This window comes from Triturus cristatus, chromosome 5_1 (assembly GCF_964204655.1).
Source record: "Triturus cristatus chromosome 5_1, aTriCri1.1, whole genome shotgun sequence".
NCBI lineage: Eukaryota > Metazoa > Chordata > Amphibia > Caudata > Salamandridae > Triturus > Triturus cristatus.
In genome coordinates this window covers 606,770,792-606,784,536 of record NC_140587.1, presented here as the reverse complement: position 1 = coordinate 606,784,536, position 13,745 = coordinate 606,770,792, and the positions used below count along the sequence as shown (strand labels likewise).

The following is a 13,745-nucleotide window of genomic DNA, read 5'->3' as shown; positions in this document are numbered from 1 at the left end:
TGCCATGTCATGTGGAGCTTGTGAATCCACGTATGTCGCTGGCTCATGGTAGGAGTGTCACTTGCCTGGCATACGTGTCCAGGATATATTGCACAGACCTGACCCTGCATGTAGCATATGTGTATTGGCTGTTCAACATGTGCTCAGTACATTGACAGTGTTGTTGTGCTGTACTCACTCTTCGTCGTCCCTTCCAAATTACTGCAGGGCTCCGCCTCTCCCCCGATGAAATGCCAGACTTGGCTGCCCTGAGGGAACGTGACTGTATACGCCGCTACCGCTTCACCCAACCGTTGATTGAGAACTTGACAGCAAGGCTGGCACCACACCTGCAACCGCTACACAGGTATCCTACTGCACTGACACCCATGATGAAGGTGATGGCAGCCCTACATTTCTTTGCCACGGGTACGTTTCAATATACCATAGCTGATGTTGGTGGCATGTCCCAGACCATGTTCAGCCGTGTCCTGGATGATTTTTTAGAGGCCATGTTGGTTCACCTGGATGAGTTTATTCATTTCCCAACTCCTGAGTAGTTGACAGGTGTCAAGGGTGAGTTCTATGCCCTGGGAGGGATGCCCCATGTCATTGAGTCTATTGATGGGACACATGTGGCTTTGGTACCACCACAGGCACAGGAGGTAGCCTATAGAAACAGGAAACATTACCACTCCATTAATGCCCTTGTGGTGTGTCTTGCTAACATGGTGATTTCCCATGTCTGTGCTCGTTTTCCAGGATCATTCAGCACACGATGCCTACATCATGAGGCGTAGCAGGGTGCCTGACATGATGCTGCAGCTGCGCAATGAACGAGCATGTCTTGTTGGTGGGTATACTCTGTTACTCCTGCATTTAGCGTCATCTTTCTGTCTTCCTGCTTCTCCTGACCCACTTCTGTCCATGATGTTACCATGTAGGGGACTCTGGCTATCCCAACATGCCATGGCTGATCACGCCTCTCCGCAACCCCAGGACGGCTGCCGATCACCGGTACAACACCGCCCATGGTCAGACCAGGCGAGTGATAGAGAGGACCTTTAGCCTCCTGAAGAGCCGATTCCGGTGCCTCCACAAGACCGGCGGCGCTCTCCCATATGCCCCGGTGAAGGTCTGCAAAATCTTCCTCGTGGGCTGCATGCTGCACAACATGGCAGTGGAGAAAGCTGTGCCACTCATCCTGGATCTGGATGAGCAGGAACATCCACCCGTGGAGGACGAGGGGCTTGGTGACGAGGCAAGTGATGTTGAGGAGGAGGAGGAAGAGGACATCCGGAGTCGGCTCATACGCAACTTCTTTGCTTAGTGGTGAGTTGCAGTGTCTGAGTGTGCACGCATTGAGCCTTGTGTGGCATGTGTTGCAATGTGTGGGTCCATCTGCATGTATGGCAAGTGAGTCAGAGGTGTGTTTGGATATGTCACTCGAGTGATGGTGTAATAACAGTATGTCGTACCTGAGACACTATAATCACCTAGCATGTTGACAACCTTATAAGTGTCGAGTACATGCCCATGCATGCGGATGTGCTTCTTATTATTATTAATATTATTATTATTTATGGGCTTGTAACGCGCCGGCATCACACCCGAAGGTGTATCTCCGCGCGGTGCTGTGAAGAAACAGGTAGGGCAGCGCTCCAACTAGAACAGGGTTGTCTTTAGGCGTTTCCTGAAAGCTAGATGGCTCGGGCAGTCTCTGAGGGAAAGGGGAAGACTGTTCCACAGACGCGGGCCCATAATGGAAAGGGCGCGACCTCCCTGTCTGGTCTTGTTATGTCTAGGAACCTGGAGTAATAGCTGATTGCTGGACCTAAGAATGCGGGAAGGGCGGTGGTATACAAATTTCTCGGCCAGGTAGTGTGGACCGAGGTTGTGAAGACTCTTGTGCACCACACAGCAAATCTTGAATTCCACCCGTTTCCGGATGGGAAGCCAATGGAGGGCCTTGAGGAGGGGCAAGGATGGAGTTCTAGGGGGGGCATTGGTCACCAGGCGGGCCGCAGTGTTCTGAACCACCTGAAGTTTATTAAGCACTCCTTCACTCACTTCTTGTGTGTCCCTCATCCCCAGGTATCTGCGCATGCTGTCTGCTGGTGGCATTGTTGTGCTCCTGCCATTCCTCATGACTACGGCAACGTGTGCTGAATCAGCGTAACATGCACGGACATGTCGACATATTCACCTTAGGGTAAGGGATGCCCACGGCTTTTTGGGTGTGCTATTTGTTTGGAATGTGTGTGCACTGCTCCTGTTCATGTTTGGTTACTTAGCATACATGTAGAATCACCGTGGGTCACATGACATGGAGCTGGATTCACCTGAATTGATAGTCACACTTGGTGACAGTCATCTGTCATGTGATTGTGGATTGTGATGACGGCATCAATGTGTGTAACACTGCCCTTGGAAACATACGGGATGCACCGGGTTGACATAGTGTGGGACATCCCCATTGGTGGCTCAATGGTGAATTGCAGCCTCTCCGTGAGCAGCACGGGGTGTTTGCCTCAAACCCGTCACATGTGTGCCAGTGCCATGGGTTTCCTGCATCTGTGGTGCAAAGGGGGGGGGCCAGTGTAGGTTCCACATGTTCATCCACATGACCTGTGCATCTGTTAATATGGATGCATTTGCCTTCCGGCAAACATGACAAATAAAGGTGTCCCTCAGCCTCCAAGGTGCCTCATCTCTGTCAATGCAGGTCTCTTGCCACTGGCCATGCTTCATGTCTGGCATAGTTGTCACAGATTGTGCATATGAGTCCATGTGTAGAGTGGCAAGTTGCAAGCTGTTTGTCAGGGATCATGATATGTATTGTGCATGATGTACATGGCTGTGTGGGTATTCTTGCATCTCAGTCCCCACAATGGCCACGTTGCTGCATGTGCATCCATTGTCTGTGTGTGTGCCATGTTGAACCAGACACTCCTCCCTTCTCATACACCTTTTGCAGTAGTCCTTTCTGACATGCCTGTGTGATTGTGCAACTTGTGGCATGGTTTTCAGGACATGGCGCCTGCTGCTGCAGGCCCTGCAGCAAGGGCACACAGAGTTTCAATATGTGGCCTCACACACACGCCTCTAAGACGCACCCCCCTTCCTCCCTCCACCCATTCATTTTGGTGTCATCTGCTTGTGTGTGACACAGTTGCAGGGGGAAAGGCTGGACCGTCTGCACATGCTACGTGCACATTGGACGTGCCTCATGTCCTTGCATGTGCCACATCACGCTACACCGTGATGTTAAGGCCACCCACCAAGCAATGTCCATCCAATCATCTGTTGCATGCACTCAGGCAGGACCTCATCGCCCACACAACACCTTTGCATAATGAGTGTGCAACTCCAACTGCCTACACAGCGCTGGCCCACCTTCCAGGCCCTGTCACGCCAACCAGGTCATGTCCCTCCTACTCCCCACCGGCTCTGTACCCCAACATGGCCATGTGAGCGGTACTCCAGGCCTCTGCATGTAGTATGGTGTCGCTGTGGGACACATGGCACAGGTATCATGTCTCAGCGTGTCAGTCTACAAAGTGTCCAGGATCCCCCTCTACACCATGACATGCACACTGCATCTTGGCATCATATGGTGTCCCATTGACAGGCAGGTGCTCCTCACCCTCCCCAAAGCCGCAGTCCTTGCCAATTCTCATATTGAATAATGCATGGTATCCATTGGCAGATGGCTGCACGTTGGCCACCTGATGCTGGACTTGTACACGACTGAGGTGTTCATCTGCGGATTGTCCCCTTACAGCTGGGTCAACTGCTTGTGTCCCACCCGCAAGGGCCCTGCGCCGGCACACAGTGTCCACGCACACAAGCTGGTGTGCATCATGGATTGCTTGCTCACATGTGCTATGCTGATCATCGGCATCTGTAGCTCAGGCTTCAGCGCACTCTGCATTATGCACAAGATCCACAGTTCGATCCACCTCAAGGCAAGACAGACCATCCCCCAGGTCAACTTCAACATCCGTGTCTACTCCTACCCTGCACTCTAGGGAGAAGTACGTTACGACTCCCATGAGACTTGTCCGCATCCAGGGTGCATCTGCACAGCTCTGCTTCAACATCCGGCGACCCAGCCACATCACCGTCCAACAGAGATAGCTGCAATGGATCACTGTCAGCTGCGGGATGACCTTCACAATCCATGCCCACACTCAGGTTGCAGCCCACGACCAGGCCCCCAACACAACCTTGTGGCACTGTCATCCAAGACCCCATTGTGCCATCTCCATGCATCCAACCTTGGGCTGGCCACCATTCTCCACATCCACCTGACTCCTGCTTGCAGGACATAGTTCTCCCACCTGGCTACACATACCTGGGACTCCCACCCCAGGACACTCCACATGATCCCTGCCCTCTGCGCATGACTGTTGCTCTTCGAAATTGGTCTGTCCGCACAGTTGTGCAGGCACCCCCTCAGCTGTTTGGGCCCATCACGGGTGAGTATGGTGCTCCATCTCTGTATTGGGTGATACATTATGACCCATGTGTGTCCTGTGCCAGACTCAGACCACAGGGTATGCATGGTTGGAGTTACTTCAAAACTCAGGCATGGTTTGACTTTCCAACACACACATGTAATGGAATAATGCTAAATGACGGCATGATCTCGTGCTTACTAAGATTTTTATTGGTGGTGGGGTACGTGGTTGGGGGAATGTAAAGTGGTGCTCGGCGGGTGTCTGTAATCCAAAGTTCACAGGGGGAGTTGGGATCCTTGCCATTGGGAGTCATCAGAGTCCATGCCACAGTCTTTGTCAACATTGGTCAGACAGTGACCAGCAAGTCCATGTGGCAGAGAATATCATTGGATGGGGTGCTGCTGTTGCGCCAGAGGTCCAGGTGCCAGGCCAGGTGACCTGGGAGATGGTGATGGTCCGCTGACTCTCACGGTCTTTTGCGTGGACGACCCACCTTCCTCCAGGGACCCTCAGAAGCAGGCCGTGACGATGTCTGGGAAGCTCCGTCGGACGAATCCTCCTCCTCCTTATCCCTCCCTGTGGCTGGTGGTGATCTACGCCTGGTGGCACAGGGAGGGTTGCCCATGTTTTCGGCAATCCGACGGAGTACACGGGTCATGTCCGTTTGCACTGCCACGAGCTGAGCCAGTCCTGCCTCCATCCGTCCTTGGTGTTGCTGTTGACTGGCATATTGCTCGGCCTGCAGGTTCTTTATCTGATTGAGGGCCTCCACGGCCTGGCTGATGCCCCTGGTGACACGCCGGTATGTGTCCAGGATGTTGCGGACGTGTGTCATAACCGGTTCCTCAGCTGTCTGGTCAGGTTCGCGTCTCCGCCACCCTCCACTCCCACCACCCCTGCCCAATTGAGCATGGCCTGCCGTTGTGGGCACATCGGGTCTCCGGTTTCCCTGAGGGACCACATTTGCGGGGTCGCCTGCCTCCTCCTGGGTGCCCGGGGTACCTTGTCCCTCCTGGTCAGACTGGCTGCATTGTGTGCGAGCAGGGCTCCTGTGTGTATACTGGGATGTGGCAGGAATGGGGGTGGTGGTTGGCACGGTTGTACCTGACGCAGGTGCTGCACTTGCTTGGGCACCAGAGGGGCCAGGTTGGTTGGGGTCATCCATGGTGTGGTGAGAGTCGTCGCTGGCGGTGGGATCTTCCTCACGCAGGCAGAGCCTGGTCCTGTGATTCATCCCCCCCAGGGTTGGGGGGAGATTGATGACGTTGCCCTGTGTGTGAGGGAGAGACAATGTTAATGGTGTTTCATGCGTCATCCATGTTTCATACATTTTCAAGTTGGCACAGTTCCCCTGGGTAGTTGGATATGTCTATCATTCTTCTCACAGTGCACTTGTGGATGGGTATGTTGCGGGGGACAGATTGGTATGTACTCCTGGTTATTTGGCCTGTGTAATGTGTATTGGGATGCTCATTTGGCTATGGATTGGTCTTGTTGTGTCACATATCCATTGTGGGAGTGGCAACTTGCGTTGGCTGCCCCGGGGTGTGTGCTTGTGTGAGAGGGGGGTGTGTGACCGGGCATGCTGTTGGGTGTGGTGTGATTTGTCATTGGGTTTACCAGGTGATGTGTCTATCCCCTCATGGTGCCTGCTGGCATGACAGTGAATGTGAGTTCCTGTGGTAGGTAGGTGGCATGTGGAGTTAGTGTTTGAGTGTACAGTAGTCACAGGTTTGCCTTGTGCTGTCTACAGCAGGGCCAAGTGTCATCTACCTTGTCTGTACTTGGCAAGTCCATGTGCATTGTGCATGGTGCATGGGTGTGTCCCTTGGCCACGGCTGTCAACACTTTTCCTATGTGTGACACACTCTTTGTTGTTGCATCAGTTTTGAACGCAGTGAGCAGTGTGGCGAGCTTGTGTAGCGAGCGCTGCAGAACCGACTTACGTGTTGCACTGTACGTGGCCAAATGGTGCTTTGTCATGTCTATTGGAGAATGCAGGTAGGTAACATGCATTTGTGACTGGGTTCGTACAAACACAGTGAGTGGGTATACTGGGTGTGAGGTTCGGATTGTGCCTGCAGCAAGGATCGACTCGTGCACAGTTTGACACATGGCCCAGTGCTTTCCAAAGGAATGAGGGGTGTTTCACGCACTGCCAGACCTTGTCAGCATGCACACAGTCCACCTGCTGATGAGCGGACATGCCAACACCACCCAAGGGTGATTTTGTCTCCCTCTGTCTCCCTCTCTCCCTCCTTCTGTCACTCTCCCCCCTCTGTCTGTCTCCCTCTGTCGCCCTCTGTGGCCCTCCCTCTCTTTCCCTCTCCCTCCCTCTGTCTGTCTACCTCTGTCGCCCTCTGTGGCCTTCCCTCTCTCTCCCTCTCCCTTCCTCTGTCTGTCTCCCTCTGTCGCACTCTGTGGCCCTCCCTCTCTCTCCCTCTCCCTCCCTCCGTCTGTCTCCCTCTGTCGCACTCTGTGGCCCTCCCTCTCTCTCCCTCTCCCTCCCTCTCTCTCCCTCTGTCTGTCTCCCTCTGTCACCTCAGCCCAGCTTCCTGGGCACACACAGTTTGCAGGTATTTCAAGGGCCATTGGCTTGTTCATGTGGCTTTGTTTAGAATCTCCCGGACCCCATTAGGCAGAGTGTCTCTGAGTCTGCGCTGCAGCGGCGGTGTGTGCTGATACTCTTTCACAGTGATGCGTCTTTATTAGCTGCTGTTATGTGCAAATTGGGCCTTCATACCCATGTCATCCTGCGATCTGTCCGCCATTTGCAGGTGACACTGTACAGTGTCGGGACACACTGTTTGTATAGCTGTGCCCTAGGCCATATGGGCTGAGGGCATTGGTGTCTGCTTCTGAGTTGCACAATTTGATTTTGGAGGCCCCCCCTCCCTCCCGGCATCACGGACATCCTGTCTTGTGTTGGTGTTTTGTGTGGCCTGTGACTTGGCATGGCCTTGCATGGTGCATGGGGCATGTAGCCGCTAGTGGCATGTGCGTAATTTTTGGAGTGTGGTTGTGTCCGGTGATGGCTTTGGGGTGGTTGCGTGCATTATTGTGAGTTGGGTTGTTGATGCAGTTCCCCCCATGTGGGGTGAGTTGTTTGTGTACTCACCAGGCTCGGCGACTCCTTCTGCTCTGTGTACTCCCACCGGCGGCAGCGTGCGCATCACCTTCTCCTCCCAGGGATGGTAGTGTACCGGTCTGCGGGGCGGGCCACCTCCAGTGATGTTCCGCTGGTTGTATTCCTCTGTCATTTTGCGGAGGGACCGTCCTCCGCAGATCGTACCACCTGGCTTGGCATTCATGCCTGGTCCTTCGGATGGGCGTGACAGCATTCACCCTCTGGATGATCCTCTGCCACATGGCTGATTTAGCTAATACGCTGGTCTGTCTGACCAATGTTCCAAAGAGCTGTGGCTCCACTCTAATGATTTCGTTGACAAGGATCTCCAGGTCCGCTGTTGTGAACTTTGGATTCCTGTCAGTGGGCATGGTGTGGGGTGTGGGTGTGGATGGTTGTGGGTGTGTGTGTGTGGTTGTGAAGGTGTGTGTGTGAATGTGATGAGGGGGTGTTTGTGAAGGTGGTTGTGTGAAGGTGTGCAAGTGTAAGGTGTAGTAAAGGTTAAAGTATGGTGCTGTGGGTTGTCTGTGGGGTCTGGCAGCAGTGGGTCTGTTGCAAAGGCTCATGGTTTGTGTGTGTGGGCCCTTTTTATTGGTCTATTTGTGGGTGTGGCTGTGTTTGAACTTTGGGTGGGTGTGTTATAAGGAGTGGTAGTGTTTTGTGCCTCTGTTTACCTGTTTGGCTGTTGCAGGTCAGTGTATTGGATGTATTTGGGCTTGTTGGACGTGTTTTGTGGTGTTGTGCGATTCGAATTGACTCTCCTTGTGGTGTTTTGCAGTGTCCTGGTTCAGTAAGTGTGTTTTTTGCGTCTGTGGGGTGCGTACATGGGCCATGTTGTTGTACTGTGCTCACTTTTGCTATGGCTTGGTACGACTCGTACATGCGCAAGGCTGGGTGAGGGTGCTGGTGTAGGGGCCTCGGGAAGGGTGCGTACAGGCACGGGCAGGGTGTAGGGGCCTGGGGGTACGCTCCATACCTACCGGGGTGGTGGTACGCTTCGTACCTACGGGGTGGTGGTACGCTTCATACCCACGGGGTGGTGGTACGCTTTGTACCTGTGGGGTGGGGGTACGGCACATACATACGGGGGATGGGGGGATGTGTGGGGGGACGGTGCATACATACGGGGATGGGGGTATGTGTAGGGGGACAGTGCGTACATACGGGGGCTGGGGGTACGGTGTGTGCCCCCACCCACGTATGGACAGTGCGTACCCCCAGCCGCCATATGCCGGCGCCGTACCCCCACCCCACCCCGTAGGGATGAAGCGTACCACCACCCCGTAGGTACGAAGCGTACCACAACCCCCATAGGTACAGAGCGTACCACCACCCCCGTAGGTACGAAGCGTACCACCACCCCGTAGGTACGGAGCGTACCCCCACCCCCATACGTGCGGTGGGGGGTCCACAACGTACCTACAGGAGTGGTGGTACGCTTCGTACCTACGGGAGTGGTGGTACGCTTCGTACCTACGGGGTGGTGGTCCGCTTCGTACCTACGGGGTGGTGGTACGCTTCGTACCTACGGGATGAGGTGGGGGTACGGCGCGGACATGGGGCAGTGCCGGGGTATGGCGCGTACGTGGGGGGCTGTGTGGGGGAGGTGTTCGGCGCGTATGCGGGCAACTGTTTTGCCGTCTCCATTGTTGCTATGGGAGTTCGCACCGTACGGTGTTTTTTCCATACGGTTGTGCATTCGGACGGACAGGACGGATCGTACTTGCGCGCTCGGACTTCAGTTTCCCTATTCGTACGTAAAACTGTCCGGGGACGTGTCGGACACTTTTTCCGACCCGCGGACATGTCGGGGAATTTTCCCAATGCCATTCGTATGGATTTTTTAACATGCGAATCGTACTTGCTGGTTTGTACGGGACTTGTACGATTCGTATGTAAAAAAATCCGGATTCGATTCGTACGGGGAATTTTTTTAATGGATTGGAATCGGCACCTAAGAGTCCAGGCAAATACAGTCTGTTTATGTAGGTTTTTATGAATGTTCAAATGTATGTCCATATATTTATATTTTGTAAGAAATTTTAAATATTCATTTGATTAAATCATTTTGAATAACAATAGAAGACAGGTGTTAACTGGTAATATTGACTATTGTGGCACAATATTGTAAGCTTTTCAGTGCATACGTCTAGGATTACTATTGGACATTTACAGGTTTCTAGCACAAAAGGGAATTTGTTTTGCTTAATTGTTTTACCTACCCTGTGCCTTTTGGCTAAAGAAGGTGACTCTCTTGTATTTAGAATTATTTTTAAAAAAAGAAATGTTTTTCTAAAACAGAACAAAAGTGAAAGAATCCTTAGATTCAGTTAGATATAGTAGAAATGGAACATAAATCAATGGATGTTGATGAGAGACAGAGAGCAGGGGGTTAGCACAAAATAAAAAAGCAGGAGAAATCACAGGAGGGAATGGTGACTGTGACTGAAGGGCAAATGTAAGGAACTGAAGGCAATTAGTGTAAGTGAGAAGAGAATAATTAAAGTAGGCTATGTGGATGAGAAGAAATGTGGAAGAGCCAGAGTGCCCAATAGACCATTCCAACATTGAACCGAGTTACATACCAGCATCAGCTTTAGGTACTAAGGGGCTTATTAATGAGCCCTTTGCACCGCCGGTGCGGCACTTTTTGTGATGCACCGGCAGCGTAAAATATGCGCCACACTGTGACATATTTACAAAGTGATGTTTCTAAGCAGATGCATCCCTTTGTAAACCCCTGTGCTATATTATACCTGCTTCAGGTATAATGTATGCAGGGTAGGCATTCCCTCGCATAAAAGGCTTGTAGAAGTGTCGCAGTGAAATCTATGAGGTCTAGGACGCTAGAGCATCGAATCTTTGTGCTTGCCTCACAGCAGGTGTAAGACTAACAAAGGCCCGTTAGGACACATTGCTGGAAATGCATCTGTTTTCAGACACACCCCACCAATGTGCCACTTTTGCGCCTACAGATACATCAGGAATACTGACGTATCTGTAAATCATTGCGATATGGAGTGCTGTACGGTAAATAGGGTGCATCCAAGGTGTTACATGGAGGGCACGCTGAAAAGTGTTGCATCGCTATTTTCATGCAGCGATGCAAACATTTTCATAAATGAGGCCCTAAATGAAATAATGTCCATGGAATTGGCTCCTGTGGGCCTGGGTGGGGCAGCGTCTATTTATAAGTGTGAGGGGGCTGCATATTAGAGCAGATGCTATTTGGTGTAAAAATAATGAGAGAATCACAGTTAGATGGCTTTATAACATTCTGAATTGGACAAAATGAGCTGTTTTGTATGTGAATAAAATATGATCATTTGTTGTTATAACATATTGACCCTGATTATAAATAGCCCATTAAATTGCAACCCTTGCGCAAACACCTTTTTGTACACGGATGGCAATTACGGTGCTTACCACACCAGGGAACTACAAGATGCAAAAAAGATTGCACCCTTTGTTACACTGCAGCAGCTCAAACCTGTCAGAATATGACAATAGACACAGGGCCAGTATGTACTGGGACATGCAGTTTTTTCTAAAGTGGGCACCATAAGTTGCATGTTACTCTCCGAAAATAGAGACTATGCATTAACTATTGCATCCAATAAATCCTGAACACCTCGTTTCAGATTTTTATCAAATTCAATAATTGTCACATTTGACAGGGTCTACTCGTAAAATCTGGAATTGAGCTTCGATAATGCAGTGATGTGATTAGGCAACACAGTGTTCAAGACTTCAGCACTCTCTCAACTTTGCCGCGCTCAGAATGGAAACAGCTGCTTCAAAGGACCCTCCTGCAATGGCTCTGTTCAGTCTTCCTCCACTCAGTTTTGCCAGGTGGCCAGTAGGGCTCCACAAAGTCCAAATGAGTGTCAATGGTAAACATGAATGTGTACCTATGGATTCATGTGAGCATTGGATACACCAGGCGAGTAGAAGCTGTGTAGTGGATTCCTCGCTGCATAGTGATAAGGGGACCAAGGTGGCATTGACAATACTATCTGTAGAAGGCTATTTTTCTAGTATTATTGCTGACATCCAGCATTGTTTCAATACACATCTGGTGCTCCAGTTAGGTGCACAGCTGACAGACACCATATGGTTAGGTGTCAGGTGACACTCATCCAATGGCGGCCGGTACATTTTGGAGGGAAGGGGTGGACGGGACACACACACACGCACAAACACATTCATTCACAACACTTTTCCAAATATTCATACATGCACGCACGCACCAAACAATTTAAAAATAAAACACACTTACCTTCAGCCAGCTCTTCGCTGCCTCGGCGATTCAGAAGGCTTGAGACTGCTGCCATCCCTCATTTGCTGGCCTAAGGTCAGCCAATGAGGGAAGGCAGCAGTCCCAACATCATCACAGAGTGGGATGGGGTCAGTGAGACACTACTGACCCCACCCCACTCTGTGATGAAGTTTCACTTATTGTCACTCTATCCTGGGCACTTCAGGGCTTAAAACTGAAGTGCCCAGGTGCGAGACAACCAGTGACACTACCCCTCGTCACTGAGGGGAGGGCCTCAGCAACCTTTGCTGAGCTGAGAACGTCGCGCCCACCAGAGCTGTGACGTTCTCAGCCCAGCAAAATTCAGTTCAGGCAGCCAGGGGCCTGCGTTAAATGCGCATGTCTGGCTCCTGCCAGCCTGAACTGAAAGTGAAAGTGACCTTTGTTCAGCATGACAGACACTGTTCATGAGGGGCGAAAGGTGGAGGGGCGTGGCCCCTCTGCCCATAGAGACCGCACACTCCCATTCTTGTGCATTTCTTCGCCTTCTTCACTTCTGTAAAGAAATCTAGACCAGCACTTTCTGGGGGTTGTGAGGGAGTTGTGAGGAGACAGACATTGAGACAACAGTTACAGTGTGCTGCAAAATCCAGAAGGAAGGAAACCTGGCCAGGCAAGGGAGACCTTAGTTAGGACTTTTGGAAATAACACATGCAACTAGCAATAAAGCGCAAACATCCAGCTTGAGAGGCTTGACAGAACGTACACTACACATCAAGCTGAATCAGCTCCTAAATAGTAGATAGATAGTATATAGAACTATAATCTGGGCAGTTACTGAGTGCTAATCTTTAGGAGTTTTCACTTACTTCCAAAGTTGAATACCACACAGGGCTCCCGCCCACCTGAGTTGTTGGGTTCTCCGCTATACCATGCCTGGAAGTTCCACTGAGAGCCATCCGTCCACATGAAGGTCCTATCCTGCAGACAAAGGAGATTGAATACACCCATTTACTGGAAAAAGATATTTATTTGTACTTATTTAGGGATGTCCTTCTTTGAAATCCCTCTAACGCAGACATGTTTGCAGTTACAATATCAAAAGAGAATGAAGCAACATGAGCCTATTGGCTGTTTATAAAAGTTAAACTTATCTTAATGTGGCCCCATTGTTCCCCTACAAGGCTCAATCATTGCACCAAATTAAGGGAATATGGTTCTATTTAGCAGTGAATTCAGAACCTGCGTTCTATCCTAGCAAACCCCATGCTGCCCTCAGACAGAGTGGTGAATGTTTAATCTGTTACATATAAAGGGCTTGCCCACAAAGAACCTCTGCCAATGTCTCTTCATAAGTGAGTATGTTGGAGTGAAATGGAAGATGGAGATGGTATTTGGAGAGAAGGCACTAGAAATAAAATAGAGACATGGGCTGGAAGGACAAAAGGTAGGATTTTCTACTGCTAAGTGCAAATAACTGGAATATATCCCAAGCAAAAATAAATGAAAGAAGGAAGGTCAAGAGATGACTTCCAGCAATATGTTTCTGAGAATCACCTGACCATAATGGTGACCACTTTGGGGAATTTTCATCAAACAGTTGCGTTGCCCTTGCGCCACGTAACAGGGCGCAAGAGCGATGCAAATCTTTTTTTTTCTTGTCTTTAAAGCAACTTTTATTTATCATTGCCCAATCTGTTGTATAAAACATCTTCAGTAAGGTCTGGCTTTTTAGTCAACAGTGCACAGAAAAGTTAAACTACATGTCCCAGTATGGGGTTTTATATTGGATAAAAAATGTCAGAACTGGCTGAAAATATTGCACATTATAGGGCTACTTTTTGAAAGCAGCTCACCTGTCTTGGCACGATTTAATGTTGCTCTACAGCCATCAGCTCAGGTCCCACTCCCTGGCCTT

The 13,745-nt window shown here is 50.6% G+C and overlaps 1 protein-coding gene across 1 annotated transcript in view; it reads right to left on the bottom strand.

The window, feature by feature from the left end:
* LOC146831264 (lectin-like) overlaps positions 1 to 13,745 on the bottom strand; it is a 66,552-nt gene that overhangs the window by 18,912 nt on the left and 33,895 nt on the right. The window contains exon 5 of the mRNA XM_085604126.1: positions 12,697 to 12,808. Within this exon, the coding sequence (XP_085460252.1) occupies positions 12,697 to 12,808 (112 nt within the window). The remainder of the gene's footprint in view (positions 1 to 12,696; positions 12,809 to 13,745) is intronic.